Source organism: Emydura macquarii, unplaced genomic scaffold (genome assembly GCF_026122565.2).
Source record: "Emydura macquarii macquarii isolate MOO-44397 ecotype Brisbane River unplaced genomic scaffold, CSIRO-AGI_Emac_v2 contig_1483, whole genome shotgun sequence".
Classification (NCBI taxonomy): domain Eukaryota; kingdom Metazoa; phylum Chordata; order Testudines; family Chelidae; genus Emydura; species Emydura macquarii.
The window spans coordinates 4,701,575-4,720,127 of record NW_027131620.1 but is presented as its reverse complement, the minus strand read 5'-3'; the positions used below and the strand labels follow the sequence as shown (position 1 = coordinate 4,720,127).

The window sequence follows — 18,553 nt, the reverse complement described above, 5'->3', positions numbered from 1 at the left end:
GTGCTCATAATCCATGGCGCAGCTTCACGTCCAGCTCACGGAAGGCCGGTGGGCAGTCGGGAGCTATCTTCTCACCCAGAGGAGCTGCAAGCATCTAGTATTGTCCAGCCCAGGACACAAACAAGGAAGAACCTTCAAAACAAACGACAACAGCCTGAATTTGCAAAGGAAACCACAGGCTTCAAAAATTAAGAAAAGAGGGCGTTTTCCCCACTTTCAATATCTATAGTGACTGAAGAAAAAAACCCTGCAGATCCTTTTAAAATGGAAGGGGTTAGAAGTGAAATCCATCCAAAACTTGAGGGACAGTCTCAACGGCAGGCCTGGAGGTTGTCTGTGTATGCAGGATTTCCCCTCTCCCCCCATGGCTAGGGTGTACTTGGGAAACTGTTCAAAGACAACAGGTAACTTGCATGAAAAAAGGGATTTTATCTAATATAAAAGTGTAAAGCCTGAAGTAGCATCTTGAGGTTATTTACTATGTAGCTTGTGGCTGTTTGCGCTCCTGTATTATTTGCTCTCTGAATCTGTGGGTTTTCTACTTAAATAAGCCTTTTGTTGATTTTTACCCCAAGCAGGTCTCGGTCGTGCCAGCTGTGTGGCGTGTCGTCTGCCAATAGATGCTGATTCTGCAGTTCTGGTGCCGCTGCAACATGCAGTTAGCATGAAAGCTACAGCCTCTGCCAGTCACTCATTTAGGGTCGCTTCTCGACGAAGAGCACAGGCGGAGGGGGTTCGGGGGAGGTCCTTTCCGTTTCAAAACCTCAGATCGTCACAGAATAAAAACTTCCCCCTCCCCGGTGAACCAAAGCCACCTTTCACACCTGCAGCTTTCCAGCTGCGGCAGCGCAGCCCTAGAACCTGCCTAAATACGGGTCCCTTCAGGACAACTTGGCCACGGCCTCTTCTGTAGCTCTAAACGTGCAACATGAAACCATGCTCGCTCGTGCATGGTTGCTAAGGGAACAAGGGCTGTCATAGCAATGGTTATGAAAACTGTGTGTCAACACTGCCCACGGAGCAGACAAGGGAATTCTGCAGGGCGTTCGCTAAATCACTCACTCTGTTGCAGTCGCTCACGCTCCACATTTGCTAGGAAAGTGCATTGATGCCTTTTGTTTGATTGCGCCCCCCTCTGCTGCTGGGCTCACTGTGTGGGTAGTGTCGGCGGCCTGTGAGACACAGGTCGGACTAGATGCTACGGTGAGGGCCTGTCTGCCCTTAAGCTCCAGGATGCTACTAAATTCAAGCAAACCTTTAAAAAAAGGCCACAAAAAGCTCGTTTCCAGTGACTGTTTTTCCATGCCCGGTATTCTATTTTTTGTGTCACAGAAACACGCCCTCCTATGCCCAGCCTGTGTCGGTTGTCTGCTGTGCTGCTGTCAATACTGCTGTGTATTTCCTATCATGTCATGGTGAAGTGTGATGTCATAGACACTGGGGTGTGACATCAGGCCCCAGTATAAGGAGGGGCGGGTGGGGCTGTGATTATAACCACCCATGTCCATGTCCATGACCGTTTAGCTAGGAAGCACAACGCACTGTACAAACATTACTGTAATTACTGAGCGTGCACACGCAACTTGGCTAGCTACCAGAAGGCAAGTCAAAATACAATCAGCCTTATTGCTTTAAGAGCGCTTGATTTTTAAGCTAATCGCCTGATTTGGTGGGGGGGGAGTGGGCCAGCTCCTGGTTTTTGAATGGTCAGTGCTGACAATACCAATTTAGGGAAAATGAGGCCCAGAGAGACATACCCACAGCTGGCAGAGTGCAGGATTGCATCCTTCATACAGACAGCCCCTGGGAACTGTCCTCTGGGTAGGCTGGTGTGGGAAGACCTTGGATGAACTCTCCCCAGCCCTCGCTGTGCTTAAAAAGACCTCTCATGGCATTGCTTTTCCACTTCACCTCTCCAGCCCTGGCTGCCTTGTATTCCTTTCTGCTAAGGAGTGAGTGTCAGCTGATGTGGTAGAGCTGTTTGCATGGGTGCACAGAGACTGAGCAAAACAAGGGAAACCTGCCTGGCAACCCACAGCCGGCCTACATTACACACGAAAAGCTCCAATGCTCCTAACCAACAAGCAGCCAGCAGCCCGCCAGCCCTGCTCCTGGTTACCAGGCGCCCTCTGGATCAAATTACAAACTGCAGAGGTTGCCTTTTTCCGTGGTAGCAATTGTGCAGACATATTTCTTTGTTCCCGAGCCAGCTGGACACAGCTCATCACCTCCAGACAGTCTTTGTACAGCTCAGTCTGAAACCTCCTGGGTTCACAGCACCATCTGGCGGCAGAAGGGATTGGGTGTGTTCTGTACACTGCTGTCCGTCTGAGGTCTTATCCTGCGCTCATCACCCTAGTCAGAGCTGAGCACTTTCCAGCTGGGCATTAAGCGACACATCTGTCCACATCTGCCTACCTCTCTGTACCCGGCTGGCATCTCATCATCTTGCTCAGGGGAGAATTGGGTGTGCTGAGAAATGGTTCAGGAGGGTGGTGTGTTTGTTTATAGGTACATGCTGCTGTTCAGAAGCTGGAGAACTGGAAGCAGGGCCGGGCACTCCTGGTGGATGGTGCCTAAATGCAGAGCTTTCGCTCCGCTGGTTCACCACAGCCGGAGTTCGATGTTTGGAAGCTTTTCCAGACACGCATTTACCTAGACTTTGGGCTAGGACCATGCAGCGTCCCCTCCCCACCCCCAGCTAGTAATTTGAGATGCTTAAAATACAGGAACCGTTATAATGTTGCATAATGTGGAATGGAGCAAATAAAAAAAGAGGGATTGAAAGGGAATATAATAGATTCGGAGCCAACAGTCGTCAGTCTAAAAATACAGCCTGGATTGCACCCAATGGGTGGTGAAGAATTGGCTGCCCAATGAATTATACATTAATTATTATTAGGATGCACTTTTTGAATGGTGATAGCACCTAGCGACCCCCATCCAGCGCAGCAGCCAATGCACTACAATATGAATTGAAGCAAAGCAAAAGCTGCAGTTCAGTGCAGGGGCTCCTTACAGCACATTTTAAATAGAAACAGGTGTTCGCTATTAGAAAAGGTGGGTAAAGAGATTCCCATCGCCTGCTTCCCAAGACCCTGGAATCTTGTGCCGCTCACCATTCTGTTATTCCTCACGATGGAGTCCAATGAAGGCTCCTCTGGGACATGTAGATTATTATCATATATTTTGCTAACATTTACATATGCTAACATTACTGCAAAAATTCAGTCTCACAGATCTGCAGCGCCTCCTTGGAGCAGACATAATTATACAATTGGCTGGTCAGCAGGAAGTCTTGACATGAATTTGAAAGGTGGACAGAAGGAATATATGGTCTTGTACCGGGGGAGAATCAACCAAAATGGTTTTGCTTGTGTTTCTTCAGATTTTTTGTGTGAAATTGTCCTTACTCCTGAAACAGAATCATCATCTCTGGAAACAGCTGTTCTTTTAGCATGTATCCCCAGTACATCAGAATCCCTACTCTTCAGAAAATGATCTATGAAAAGCCTGCAGACATCCAAGGCTACATTGTGCACTTGTTTCAGAGGCCAGCGAACTATTGGTTTCATATCCCGGAGGTCTTTATAACAGAAATGTAAGGCTTAAAAAGCGGTGAAAGGAAACAGTGAAAGAAGGGCTCCTGGTGCTGCCATCACTCTGGGTTCTCGTAGAGAGTGAAACTGTGGAGTTTCCCTCTGATGTGCTTGAAGACAGGCCTCTGATCGGGACTGAGATGCCAGCACTTGCGCATGATTTCATAGATCATGAATGGGCACTTGGGAGGGCAGGACATCTGGAAACCCGTTTGGACTTTTTTGCAAACCTCACTGTTAGACATACCTATAAATAGGAAAGGAAAAGTGTATTAGAAGCATAACTGCAGTGGATCTTCAGTAACCCAAGTGCAATGAGAATAACAAATGTAATCCAATATCTTTGCAGGGAGGTGCCATTATTCCTTCTTGAAGCATCTTGGTATGCACTTCGGAAAGTGTTTGGAATGTAAATTGCCATGGGAGGGCTCAGTTCTGCCCTCAGTCACACTCATGGAAGTCAGTGGGAAATATGCTGGACTGTAACTGAAGGTAGAAAGGAGCCTTTAACCTTGCTTTATACCATGACGCAATCGGAAGAAGAATGTGTTGCCACGCTTTGATGCCTGTTCTGCGTGTATCTTGTCAACACAAGAGCTGGGTGAATTTTTTTGACATTTATCGTCAGCACAGAATGCAGATTTGTTAACCCTGAAACCTGTGCGTTCATGTCAGTTTCACCACATTGCTTCTGTCGGAAAATAGCTTTTAAAAACTGCCAAACAAAAAAAAAAAAAGTTTCATATAGAAAATGCCAAATGCAATATATCCGTTTTCCCATTGGAAATGACTTTTTGTTTCAAAATGTCCTTGAATAATAATATATTATTTTTTTTAAATTAAATTTTTTTCCAAAATGCTCAAAATAGAAACAATTTTCTGTCCTTTTTCAGAATAGCTAGTGAACGGAAAAATCCGTTATTTGCACTAATCATCACGGCTTCTTGCTGATGCCACACCTTTAGCCTCCAAAGACAACACAAAGCAGATGCTTCCCACTGAAACCCCCTGAATTTAAACTGAATGGCGAGGAGTTGAAGATAGCATACGGCACTATACCTGGGTATGGAACCTGTCCATAGGTGATAATTTCATATAGAAGGATGCCAAAAGACCATACATCAGACTTGATGGAATAGCGTCCATGGGAAAGGGCCTCGGGTGCTGTCCATTTATAGGGGATATTGTGGGAGTTAGACAAGTACACATCATTCTGCAAACACAAAGGACTTGTGATGAAAAGGACAGATACAGCTCCAGGGAGCAGGGCTCTGCTCCCTCCAGATGTCAGAAATTGGTGCCATTTGGTTAGGACAGAAGGACAGAAAGCAGGGATTTTACAGCAGGTGAGACTGGCTAATTGCTCTCTAAGGACCAGTTGTAAGACCAGTCCGAAAAACTGGACAAAGCAGAAAGAGAGGAATCACCCTCCCCCGAAGCTGTGGGGCTGCTCCGTGCAATAGTATTTCATGACTCCCCCATGCTCCTACCACCCTCAGAGAGATTCTGTCTCTGGACTTCTCCCTATGTGCTGCTGGGCAGGGAGTCCTGGGGGCAGGACTCCCCATCCCACACCCTCTCCATATCTTGCCCCCCAACTCTTGTCCAGTGCAACCACACTCCCAGGCCCACTGCAATCACAGGAAACTGGGAGGCATCTGGCCCTAGGCAATTATTAGTGTAGTCGTCATTGGTGATGTTGTTTTGGGGTTGAGAAGCGCCTTCTGCTGAAAGCTACTTCCATCCACTGATCATTGGATCCATTTCAGCCAGCCTTGTTCTACAATCCTTCTGCATCTCAAGTCGCCCCCTGAGTTGAATGGAATTACTCACATGAGTAAACAGTCCTCTGCGTGAGAATTGGGCCCTGAGAGAATTCCATTGCAAATGCACCTGTTGCTACATTAATTTGTGCATCCAAAGTTAGCCACATTTTAACAATACTCAGAGGGGAATGAATTCAGAGCTCTGTGGAGTAAATCTGTCTGCAGGTTGCATTGGGGTAACTCTGGGCAGATTATGGCCCATGGTTATTAACCATCAGTGGGTCTCAGTTATGTTATCCAACTAGTAGACAAGTTCACTGAGGGATACATCAGGGTCCAGCAATCACATTTCCTTTCTTCCCCCTTCCAAACCAATCACCATCAGCCCTGACTTGATTTACAATACCTTGATAAGCCTGGCTAGTCCAAAGTCCCCCACTTTGCAGATGTTGTTTTCTCCAACAAGGATATTTCTTGCGGCTAGATCTCGGTGAACTAGATTCTGAGACTCTAAGTAGCACATCCCATCAGCCACCTGGGAAGCCATGTCAACCAGCTCGGTCATTGGAAGTTGCTCCCCTTCTGACTCTGATAAGAAGTGAACAAAAAGATATTTCTGTTATTATCTAGCTCCAACAGCCGTGTGGATCAAAGACAGGGAAGTGGAAAATAGCTCCAGGTGGTGGAAGGTGAAAAGGCAAAGCAAGATCTTAGCCAGTAATGGAAGCCTGTGTAGAAGTCACACAGGGGTAACAGCATGAGGAACTACTCCCAAAATTACAGCTCATATGTTGCATTTAATTTCAGTCAAAAAGCTCCAGTGAGTTCTAGAGACAGAACAATATATCTCATAGCTCTTCTATCATCTGATATGATAGGCTTGGTTTCGTATTTGACAGGCTGAATCATGTGAGAAAGAAAGATAGAAAGAAGTGACCAGAATTCCAAAGGCATGAAATTTTCCAATTTCCAGAGATTTTAACTTGACATTTTTCAAATTTTGAAATTTAGACAAAATTTCCAGCTTTGACAAACACAATAGGAAAAAAATCAAAAAAAAATTGTGCACATTTTTACTATATTTTTTCCAACCAGCACTAATTGCAACCGTTTTTTTCTCCCAACGGTGTGAACGTATCCAAAGAACCGGCCTATCAAAAAAATCTCTGGAAACACCTCCTACCCTAACACAATAACTCTCTGTATTGCACCTCCTTGGATGACAAACGTTGACATGACTGAACTTAATGAGTCAATTCCTTCTTTGCTGTTGTTGAAACCAAAGGTAGATGGACAGCAAGGATGAAATTGTGCCTCTGACTTTTCCCCATAATTAATTATCTCCGCCATTCAAAAGTATAAGGTAATCACTGACATGGGTTTAGTATCTCCCTTCCCCCACCCCAACTGTCTTGGGCTAAAATTTTCAAAAGCAACTAAATCACTTGGAAGCCTAAATTCCTTTTTTGAAAGTGACCTAGACCCAGACCCTCAAAGATATGTAGGTGCCTAAATCCCATGGGTGTTAAGTACCTAAATTCCTTTGAAAATCAGACCTTAGGAACCTAAGTTCCACTGACTTCCAACGAGAGACTTAACCTCTTAAAACACTTAGCTGGCTTTGAAAAGTATAACCTGGGTCACATTCCACCTGCTTAATCCCAGAACCTTGAGGAACCTGTGGTTCCTAAGAGACTAGAGTCTAGTCTTTATGATCCATTCTCCAGTCCTCTCTTTTTAACCTAAGCTGGTATCATTGCTGTACTTTACGGAAGAAGGGAGTGGGTGGCTTGAAGCTCACGCCTGTTTCTCCACTCAGCATTGCTTGATGTCACCTGGGAGAACCACTACTCTGCCTTACCTCGGAGAAAATCTAGCAGGTTTCCTTTGGACATAAGCTCAGTGATGATGTAGACCGGGTCTCCAACAGAAGAGATGGCATAGAGGGAGAGGATGTGCTTGTGCCTCAGGTTCTTCATTGCCTGGATTTCATTCTTGAAAGTGGCCTGGTACGTCAGGTCAGCTGCAAAGAACGCATGTAAAAACAGTGAATATAAAGAAATGAGGTGCTTTAGTAGAGATCTTTATGTTGAATTACTCCTCTCAAGCCCCAGTGTCTCACTTATTGGCAGAAACCTAGGAGATATGGAGACATGGGCATTCATGTCTATCAGAAAGCAACTAAGAATACTTGGACAAAGAAATTGTCCCATTAACATCTCTTCAGAGATAAGAGATGCTGAATCCTAAAATGGGGCATTTCACAGGACTACTCTGGTGTTACTCTTGAGGTGACAACGCTAATATTGTTGCCTCCATTTCGATTCTTCACAGCCCTGAGTGACACAATTATACCAATATAGGTCTGCAGTGTAAACTGAGTGATTTTGGCCGGAGTACCTAGACAGTTTGGCAGCTAGACCAGGTGGGTCTTACTACCTCCATCTCAGGAGTACACAGCCATGTCCTGAGGGGCATAAAGGAAGTGTTTTTCAGTCATGTTAGCTTAACGCAATCAAAAAGGCCTCTCAATGCTCATTAAGATGCAAGCTCACAAATTTAAATCCACAGAGCTGGTGAGTTTGCAGCATAACCCACTATGGTTACAAACAGTTTGCCCTCCTTTCCTGCCCTTTAAAAACAAAACAAAACAAAACAAAACAGCTGATGACCCTCTACCACAGATTGGAAGGCAGGTCTACAGTGACACAACTCTGCCCGAGCAGCAAAGCATTCTGGGAGTTGTAGTTCCCAGGGGCACCCTTGCAATTATAGGCCAGAGAAAAGCATGCTGGGACAGGGAGCAGGAATATAAATGATCTCTATTTCCATCCCCTGCTTGTCATAATCTCCTGTAGACAGGTCGGAGAGGCCTGCTGCAGTGACTGGGGTCTTTTTCTGAGAGGGAAGCAGGGAAGGAGTGTGGGAGGGGCTGTGGGAATCAGCCTGAAAAAGATCCAGAGAAAAGGCTAAGCAGGCAGGCAGGACTCCAGAAATGTGGGAGGGGTACGTTCTTTGTTCAGCAGAGGGCTACGTAGAAGCCTGGATTGTGGGGTGAAGGCTTGGTCTTGGTTCCTTGTTACTTTTATCCTGAAAAGGATAGAATTTCAGTTTGGCCAGCAGTTTAGACTAGCCAGACAACAGGGGAAGCTGAAGCAGCAGAGAGAAGACAAGCCGCTGCTACACTCTCTAGATAAAAAGGACATGCTCTTCCTCCAGAATAAAAGCTCTCACCTTTGGGGATTGCTTTAATTGCAACTTTGACCTTGTTTTTCCAGTAACCTTCATAGACCTCTCCGAAGAACCCAGCTCCCAGCTTCTTGTCTAGACTGAATTCTTCTCTGGGTATTTCCCAGTCATCCCAGTGAGGCAGAGGCTCTGGTTCTCGCTAGATTAAACAACAACAGAACAACTTCATAACGTTTCAGCCTGAAAAAGTCCATCAGGCGACATAATGGAGATATTATACATCCAGAGACAGAGTGTTACACTCTCTCTACGACACCACTCTGTTACAATAAGCTGTTCCAGGATATGTGCTCCTCCAGCACGTCATTCCCATGGAGGCACTCAGATACCATTGAGATGTTTGCAGACCACAGTGCGGGAAGCATGTAAGTACCTAGACAATTAGACCATTTGGGGCAGGGCAACACAAGTTTCTCCACTTGCAAAAATGCCACCTTTTCTCCTTCTTTACTTTCCCTTTTGGAACATGACAAGCGGTGTGTGCAGGCATAAATCCTCTGCCATTTCACCAAGGAAAAGTGGCTTTTCGTTCAAAAACAAATGTGACTTCCCTATCTAGAGAGCAAAGTTGCACCCCAGGCCAAGTTTCTTGCAGCCTTTGTGAAATAGATTTCACCCTACGGGAAACGTCATTTGCAATTGTGATTATGGTTTTTGTGTGTGTGCGTGCGCCAAATCTCAGGTTTCCAACATGAATATCCATTAAGCAAAAGCTGGTGGCTTGGCTGACTTGGTGTTCTACAGGTGTCCTATTTGCAAGACAAGCTTCCTGATTGCATCTTCCTTCTGCTGCAGTGAGGCATGTGTGCACAGGCAGCAGTGAAGGGGTTAAGGAATGGTCTACATGTCACTGGGTGTGCACAAGAGATGCTGCATGCTTCCTTAGTCAAACAACATAGATGCAGATCCCCAGATGCACTCCATCTTCCACGTACACAAAGCGCTAAGATACACCTATACCACCTGCCAATCTGAGATGCTATCCTGATACCTTGCCCTTTCAGTCTTCTTCGCCATTTCTTGATACATTTATGCATTCATTTGCCAACATCATCCTGAGTGTAACTTCCCAGATTTCAATACTTACACCATAGATCAATTTTGCCTAGCAAATTTGATTTCTATAGTTGCTGATCTTACGGAATGGGAAATGACTGATAGGATGTATATACAGCATTGAAAGAACTGGTATAATTTTACTGCTGGGAGAATTCTGCGCCAAAAAATTAAAAATTCTGCAAAATTCTGCATATTTTATTTGTCCAAATAACGCAATATAATCATGCCAGTTTCAATTATTTTGGTAATTTATTTAAACTACAATACAGCAAAAAGTCACAATAATTATTCAGGATTTCCTAAACACATGAAAGTTAAGTTACAAATTATTGGTAATCAATACCCCGCATTCCAGTTATAATCCTGTATTTTCATTTAAATTACATTACAGAACACCAAACGGCAAAATAATAATAAAGTAGAATGCCAATTTAAATTGCTCAGACTTTCACACGTGGAAGTCATACATTTTTGATATTCATTGTCTAGCATTTCAGTACAATTCAGTATTTTTATTTAAATTATAGTACAGAAAACAAAGAACCTTCAAGTTTTTCTCACTTAGCGATTTCCTTCTGGCAGAAAGGATCAAATTGTACAGTAAAAAACTTCTCTTTGCATCTGCAGAGTTTGAGACAGCATTTAAACAATTCAAGGCCAGTTTGGCGATATTTGGAATTTTCTTTTTCACCAAAAGCCAAAACCCTTGGAGGTCTACAAAAATAGGTTGACTTTGAAGAGCTCTAGGCACAATTTTTTCCCTATACAGTTTGTCCTGTTCAGGTACCTCAGAAAAACCAGGTAGTGCTTGAAAATAGGCACAATGTTCTGGCAAGATATAAATATGATGAGGATCAAATAACCTACAAGCCTTCAGAAAATTCACATCTGGTTGTCCAAATGACAAATATTTCTCAAGCTTTTCAGGCGCTTCATGGAATGCCTCTTTAAAGAGAATTAGACAAGCAAGTTTTTCAGCAGGTGATAAGTTTTCTGCCTCCCTAAATTTGAAGAACTCTGAGGTGCTTTCTTAAGGGAGCTTTAGATGTGAACAGAATTATATCGGCAGTTCTTTGAGAAGGTCAAATGCTTTAACCGTGCAAGGCTTCCTGTGTTCAAATACCAGATTTAAACTGAGAATCTGTTCATATTTCTGTGCTAGAAAAGCAATCTGTACTTTCAACAATGCTTACTTAGCTGGGTCGTTCAACATTTTCTGAATAGTTTGCACAGAAACTGGGGAGCTGCTGTTGCACTCTTCATTAAAAAACTCTTTGTAGAACTGAAAGTTCTTACATTGATACTGAATATCATGGAACCAGCTGTTCCAGCTGTTCCTCCTGGGCTAGTAGGCATGGATGCTTTGGCATCTGGAGACTTCTCTTGTAGGGTTCTTCAGGTTCATGAAACGGAGGAACCTCGCTTTCTTACTACCAGAGTTATAGCACGTGTTTTTGAAGCACCTTACTACAAATGTACCAACCAGCTGAAAAGGCTTTCTAAATGATTCATCAATTTAGTTAACAGGCAATAGGCTTTTGGAAACAGTGTAGAAAACACAGAATCAAATGCCTTTTTCATGTAACTAGTGTTGTCAGTATCAATTACTAGAACTTTTTCATAATCAATCTGGTACTCGTTTACCGCTTTTTCTATGGCTTGTGAAACAGTTGAGTGATAAACAGCATCCAAAAACACCGTATCCACCAAAAAAGAGTTAACATATCCACTATAATCAGGTTCTAGTGGTGCAAACAGTACATTCAGAACTGATCTTGCCTCATCATCACAACATTAATCAAAGATCACAGTGATTTTCTTGTTTTTAAGCTTCAGTTTTAAGTTTTCCTTTTCTTTGAGATACACTTCAGGAAAGTATGTCTCAGTCATTTGTGTGCTACCAGGGATTTCACCACCATTCCAGACTTGTTGTCAAGAAATTCTCTCACAAGTGGGTGGTCAGTCTTTGACAAGTGGATCTTGGCACCTGCTAGTGTTTTAACACATGTACAAATCTGAAAGTAGAAGTTAGGTAAATCTTGAGTGAGCACAAAGGTTTGCTATCCAGGTAACATCTTTTATCTTAGATTAATACATTTATTCATATTACATTCAGTTCTGAATTTCTAGATTTGAATTAGATTGATAGTATAGAAAATGATCACGATTATATATATATATATCTTTGGCTTAAGCTTCTATCCAAGGAGACACTCACACTCAATAACAAAATGCATTATTAAATTAGAAGCAACTGTAAAACATCATGTGAAAGTGCAAAAGTTACGTAGTGTAGAGTGTATTATTATTATCAACAGAAAACTGGCCATAATCATCACTTAAAAAAAAAGTTTAGAAACAGAGCTGTCTATTCAAGATCTCAGAGCAAGTGAAGAGACCCCATTGCTATAGCCGTTCTAAGCTACTTATCCTATTTTTCTGTATTATAACATTTTTTATATTTCCACTCACCTCCATATGCTCTTTCTCCGCCTGTGTCTTGTTGTTCAGCGTACGTGTAATGATTTTCTGACGGTTTGTTTCTGCCTTCCTCTTGAGCCGCATCTTCCTTCAGTTTGTGGTTTTTTTGGATGCAAAATGATCAACAATTACAGGCCATCAGTCACGATCGAGAACAACATTGCAGGATGTGCAAAATAATTTGTCTCCATCCGCTTGCAGTTTTGTAGGGAATTCTCGAGCACGAAAATGTGGGGTAGCCGTTTTTGGTGCCTGATGTGAAGGCTGTTCATGTCGTGCAAAAGAACGAATATCTCTTTGCCCTTTGGTAACTTCATCTGGACCTGTCCTGGCTGACTACTTTGGGAAGTGCTTGGTTCTGACTGTCCTGACATTTTATTGATTGCTTGATAAACGTTTTATTTGTCCTCAAAGTCTTTTTATTTTTTTTTTCAATTGGTAAATAAAATAAAGGCTGAGCTGTAACCTGACGTCACTGTGCCACTGTGGCACAGGAAAAAGTGATAAAGCATATAGATCTTCCTAGTTGAGGAGTCCCTTCCTGTCCTTTAGAGGAAGCTTCCTTTACACCATTCTGGCAATGAAAGGAGCCTTCAAACTTTTTCACCTCTTCTATGCTCCTGCGGGAATTGACGGAGAATGGGAACAATTCACTAACAACAACAGGAACATTAAGAACTAATCGGGCAGGCCATTACACTTTCTGCTCTGCCTAAGGAGACAAAGCCTGCCTTCTGCCTACCTCCAAAAGCTGTACCCCTCCATGCCGGGCATGCCACAATGGTGAGCAAGAGGGACAGAGTCTATCACGTCAAGGCATGTCATCCGGTTCTTTAATTATTCTCGTGACTCTTATAGGTTCATAGACTTTAAGATCAGACGGGACTATCATGATCATCTAGTGTGACCTCCTGCACACGGCAGGCCATAGAACCTCACCCACCCACTCCTGTAATAGACCCTTAACCTCTGGCTGAGTTCTTGAAATCATAGAATCATAGAATTGTAGGGCTGGAAGGACCTCGAGAGCTCATCTAGTCCAGTCCCCTGCACTCATGGCAGGCCTAAGTAATATCTAGACCATCCCTGCCAGGTAGTTGTCTAACCTGCTCTTAAAAATCTCCAATGACGGAGGTTCCACAACCTTCCTAGGCAATTTATTCCAGTGCTTAACTATCCTGACAGTTAGGAAGTTTTTCCTAATGTCCAGCCTAAACCATCTTTGCTGCAATTTAAGCACATTGCTTCTTGTCCTAGCCTCAAATCATGTCCTCAAATCATGGTTTCAAGACTTCAAGTGACACAGAATCCACCATTTACACTAGTTTAAACCTGCAAGTGACACATGCCCCATGCTGCAGAGGAAGGCGAAAAACCCCCAGGGTCTTTGCCAATCTGCTCTTGGGGGAAATTCCTTCCCAACCCCAAATATGATGATCAACTGGACCCTGAGCAGGTCGGCAAGATCCACCATGCAGACACCTGGGAAAGGATTCTCTGTAGTAACTCAGAGCCCTCCCCATCCAGTGTCCTGGTCTCCAACCATTGGGAATTTTTGCTCCTGCAGTCGCAGATGGGCACATGCCATTGTAGGCAGTCCCTTCATGCCAACCCCTCCATAAACTTGACAAGCTCAGTCTTGAAGCCAGCTAGGTTTTTTGCCCCCCACTGCTCCCCTTGGAAAGCTCTTCCAGAACTTCACTCCTCTGACGGCTGGAAACCTTTGCCTCATTTCAAGCCTAAACTTGTTGATGGCCAGTTTATATCCATTGTCCACATTGGCATTTAATTTAAATAACTCCTCTCCCTCCCTGGTATTTAATCCCTCTGCTGTAGTGATAGAAAGCAATCGTATCTCCCTTCAGCCTTCTTTCCGTTAGGCTAAGCCAAGCTCTTTGAGTCTCCTCTCATTAGGTAGGTTTCCTTGGATCATCCTAGTAGCCCTTCTCTGCACCTGTTCCAGTTTGAATTCATCTTTCTTAAACATGGGAGACCAGAATTGCACACGGTATTCCAGACGAGTTCTCACCAGCACTTTGTATACTGGTTCCCTGAACCCTCTCCAATTTATCAACATCCTTGAAATGGAATATGTTGAGGAAGGTGGACCATCATGTTGTGTGAGAGGCAAAAAATCAAGTGCTAAATGCAAACCAAAGCGAAGGAAAACCCTGCAATGCATGGCAGGAAACCCTGCAGTACTTCTCCGCCTTGTTACTCTCTTTTCTGAGCAGCTTCTGAACCGCCCATCGTGCATCACCCTCTATGTGCAATAGCCTTGGGAAGGGGTTACATCTGAATCATAGTATGTGGATTTTCGAGCATTTAGAAAAATTGGCTGTTAAACAGCAAGCGAATCTCAACCTTATAACGGAATTCCTGGAGAACAAAATGTAATTATGGACCTTACAGATGGATAAGACCATGACGAGCATCGATTCCTTTTCCCACCCAGTGCAAGCTTGTTCCCTACATTGTATTTTCTACTGCTTCGAAGGCTCACAGAGTGATGAAAACCAAATACATTTACCATGATGGGAGCTACAGGTGCTCAGCACCTCAGGCGTCTTAAGTCGGGAACCCAACCATTCAATTTTTAAAGGTCTTATCTATATATATATAGCTATAGCTATAAACTGCCTCTGTACATTAGAGATGATCAAAATGTGTGTGTAGGGTGGGAACTGTGAACATTTTGTCAGATTTTTCTTTTGTGCTTCTTTCCTTATAAGTTTGATCAAAACTTCTGTGGAAAAATCAAAGTTTGCAATAATTCTGACCAGCTCAACACACACACACACACACACACACTTTGGAACCATTTTCCAAATGAATTCCTGTGTCAGGATTCTCTGTCATGGGGTAAGTGCGTCAACTCCTGTATCACCTGACAATAAGAATACCGAGGGCCAGATTTGCAAAGGTATTTAGGCACCTGAAGATGCAGCTAAGTGCCGAGAGGGATTTTCAAACGGGCCTAACCAGATTAGGCATCTAACTTCTTTTGATTTCAACGGGCATTAGCTGCCATATAAGCACAAAGGGACATATTTCAAAGGTATTTAAGTGTCTGGAGATGCTGATAAGCCTTTTTAGTGGCCTTTTTAAGAGCTATTAAGCTAAGCTTATTTTAAGAGACGTTAAGCTTCTATCGCCTGATGATTTCCCAAAAGTGGGTATTATTCTCCTCATGTTACAGATTGGGAAACTGAGGCACAGGGAGGTTTCCAGACATGTCTAAAGTCAGTGACAGAGTCAGGAATCGCATCTAGGGCTTCTGATTTCAAGTCGCCTGGTCTAATATATTTTAAGATCTCTTGTACAACACAAACCATAAAATTTCACCCTCTGATCGATCCCCTCTGACCTCCTGTATAACACAGGCCATAGAATTTCACCCAGTTACCCCAGTATTGAGCCCATCTGACCTCCAGAACACATCAGGCTTGCCCTGCCATATCCTGTCCCATTCACCAGCTGACACTCCCACCACCAGCACCGTCCCTCCAGTTCTTGGCTGGCTCAGGTTTACCTTCCGGCAGGGGATTGTCAGTTTCAGGCCGTGGGAGAGGCTCTGTGTTTTGTAATACTCCACGAGGTTAAGCAGATCTGGGAAGACGAGTGCCACGTTCATGTGGAGCTTCCCCTGGGAGTTCCGCCAAATCTTGTAGTGTCTCACAATTGAGTCATCCCGCACTGGGAAATCAAGGCAGAGAGGCAGAAGGATCAGTCATTACATGTGTTGCTACCTGTCACTGGTGGGGGGTAGGTGTGGCTTTGTACAGGGTCTGCCTACCTCCTGCACCTCGGTTTCAGAATCGAAGGTGGGGGCTCACTAACTAAAACCACCAATTTGCTTTACCGTATAGCCTGACTGTCAGAGGGGCTGGGCAACCTGTCACTCACATTGACTCCGGCGTGGTGGGCGCTCAGCAGCTTTGAAAATACGGCCCTTGGCATAATAGCAATTGCCATGCCTGGAGACAGAGAACACGTCTAGTGTAAAGTGTCTGTAAGGCGACTGGCTCGCTCCGGGTACTGAAATTAACCAAATACACGACTCACTAGAATGTGTATTAGTGATGACTAACAGTGCATTCAGGCATTTCTTGTGTCATCAGTTCCCTTCAAAAACTGCCAGCGCTTCCAGGGAATAATCCAGTTTCCTCTTCTCTTGTGTTTCTAATCCTGCTGCAGATTGGCCCAGTGCACTCCAACAAGTCTTCCTGGTTTCAGCTGGAACTATGGGTTTTTTTTAGATTTAAATACATGTTTACCTTTAAGGCCCTGACCTCAACATATATCACCCTTTACTGGCAAACATCAGAGTTATTTTTGCTCTGTTTCCTGGTAGGTATTGTCCCGAGGCTTCCTGCAGCAGCAGGAGGCTAACCATTGGAGTTATACACTGCAAACTTTACCACTGTCCTCCTGTAACAGAGATGCTCAGAATCACCATCTCTAGCATCACTCCTGTGGGATGTGAAGTTTCAGTGTTTGGATCTCAGTCAGTGGGATCAAACGGATAACTTTCAGTGTGTATAATCTGGGTTGGAGAAGAGGAATAAGTGTGTGATTTCTGTACTATGGAATGGAGAGTGTTGACATATGGTTTCTTAAAGAGACGCGCCAGCCTGCAGAGCACATTTCTATTCAAAATGTTTGTACCTACCAAGATCACTATATATGAAATAAATGGAAGAGGTATTGGTGTATTTTCAGCATCTGACAAAGCTTTGTTTATGGTAAGTTTCACCATTTCCCTGGAGTAACTAGTTAATCAATTTCCCCATGGCAGGAAAATGCCTTTTTAAAAGCAACAGGGGGGAGCAGAAAAAACCCTTACTTTTTACAAAGGAATTGAAAAAGAAATCAAGATATACCATTGCGAGCAAGGGCGCACTCTCAGAAAGGAGAGGGTTCTTCCAATTTAGCCAATTCAAAAAATTGATAGTGTCTCTTTATTATGGCTGGCTCTGATGAAGGTGCTAAATTGTCCAGAAAATGAAATTCCATATTCAGAGGTATAAGCAAAAGGGCTGGTGTTTTGTTACAGCGGGTGGGTCAGACAGAGGGAGAGAAATAGCTACCTGAGAGCACGTATGCAGCGTCTTTTTTCTCACTGATTCGGATTAGAAAGGCTCCTGTCTTGTTCTCTCCTGACAGCAGCCTGTGTAAGGTCTCGGAACGCGAGATCTGCCCAAAAAACCAGCTGGAGGAGGAGAGGAAACAAACGTGTCTTGAAATAGAGTCTCTGTAGAGTTCCAGCACACTCTGGGTCTCTGCATCAGCCTCACTAACTCTACTGTAACACCGCTGTGGCCAGCTAGAGACTTCGCTGTGTCACTGTTCTGCACACCACAACCACAAAGAACCTGCTTCCGTGGAGGACAGGATTCTGCCCCCACCTCCATTAATACACGCCTCAAGCTAAGGAAGGTTTAGTCTCTGCATCTATGACTTCTTTTGGGGTTGTTGCATTGCGTTTGGGGAGCAACCAGATCCAACTCCCTAGACATATATTCATGCCATGAGGTTTAGCACCAGGGTGGCTGATTATCCACAGGGCCCCATTAGTTCATCACTGGGATCCCCCATTGATCCTACTGATGAGTTCGCTTTACAAGTTAGTTAAGTGACAGAAGTTGGTTACCAAAGAGCATCAGCCAGTCTCTAGTGGGAAGTGACGTTCCCACCCTCTTTTCATACATCCCTTTAATGTCCCTCTGGGTTTCATAGCCAAAGAGTATAGGGGGCCTGACATCCCAGTACCCTTCGCCTGCTTTGCACCACATTGGTGAGGCAAAACAGCCATCCGTGAAGTGAGGTTACGGCTGCACTGTGTCCCTGGAGTGGCACAAAGGCAGCCAGAGCATACTAACAACTCAGGCCCTAGAGATCTAGCCAGCTGCACTTCCCTTGTCCCCCACTGCTGTGCGTGGGGGTGTCAGACACAGGCTGTCTGTGACCTTGCCTTGTGGGATGACGCACAGCTGGCCAGGTGTTTCGTTGTAACCTAGACCTTGGTAGTTTCCTTTCTGTGGAGCAGGCTCAGAGCTGACACCCAACTGCTTGGCTTAGCTAAACTGCCATTGGACTAACGCACGCAAAACCCTTTTGTCATCCAGAATTCAACGGTGGCTAAAATTCCTGACCGCAGTCGGCTTTTACTTACGGTTCTGCCTCCATTGTCTCCTGCTTGGCTAAGTAATTGTACGGCACATAACCTTCTGCGAGGATCCTTTCCGAGCCATCGACTTTCTTGGCCCACCACCATTCTCCTTCTTGCCTGATGACCTGGAAGAGGTCTCCCTCCCGGAAGCTGATTTCTGTCTGTGTCCTAGCATCAAAGTCCCAGAGGCTGGTGTACAGAGGACTGGCTCCAAGCCTGACATTCAT

At 44.3% G+C, this 18,553-nt stretch overlaps 1 protein-coding gene and 1 pseudogene across 1 annotated transcript; both read right to left on the bottom strand.

Annotated features, from left to right (window-relative positions):
* Window positions 1-3,658: 3,658 nt before the first annotated feature.
* On the bottom strand, window positions 3,659-18,553 carry PTK6 (protein tyrosine kinase 6). Its single transcript, XM_067554545.1, has 8 exons — window positions 18,330-18,553; window positions 17,245-17,366; window positions 15,687-15,850; window positions 8,600-8,753; window positions 7,227-7,388; window positions 5,772-5,953; window positions 4,659-4,812; window positions 3,659-3,846 (listed from the first exon to the last, which is right to left on the bottom strand). Exons 1-8 carry the CDS (start codon window positions 18,551-18,553, stop codon window positions 3,659-3,661), a joined length of 1,350 nt encoding a protein of 449 aa, XP_067410646.1.
* Window positions 11,560-12,528, bottom strand: LOC137157235 (CGG triplet repeat-binding protein 1-like; annotated as a pseudogene).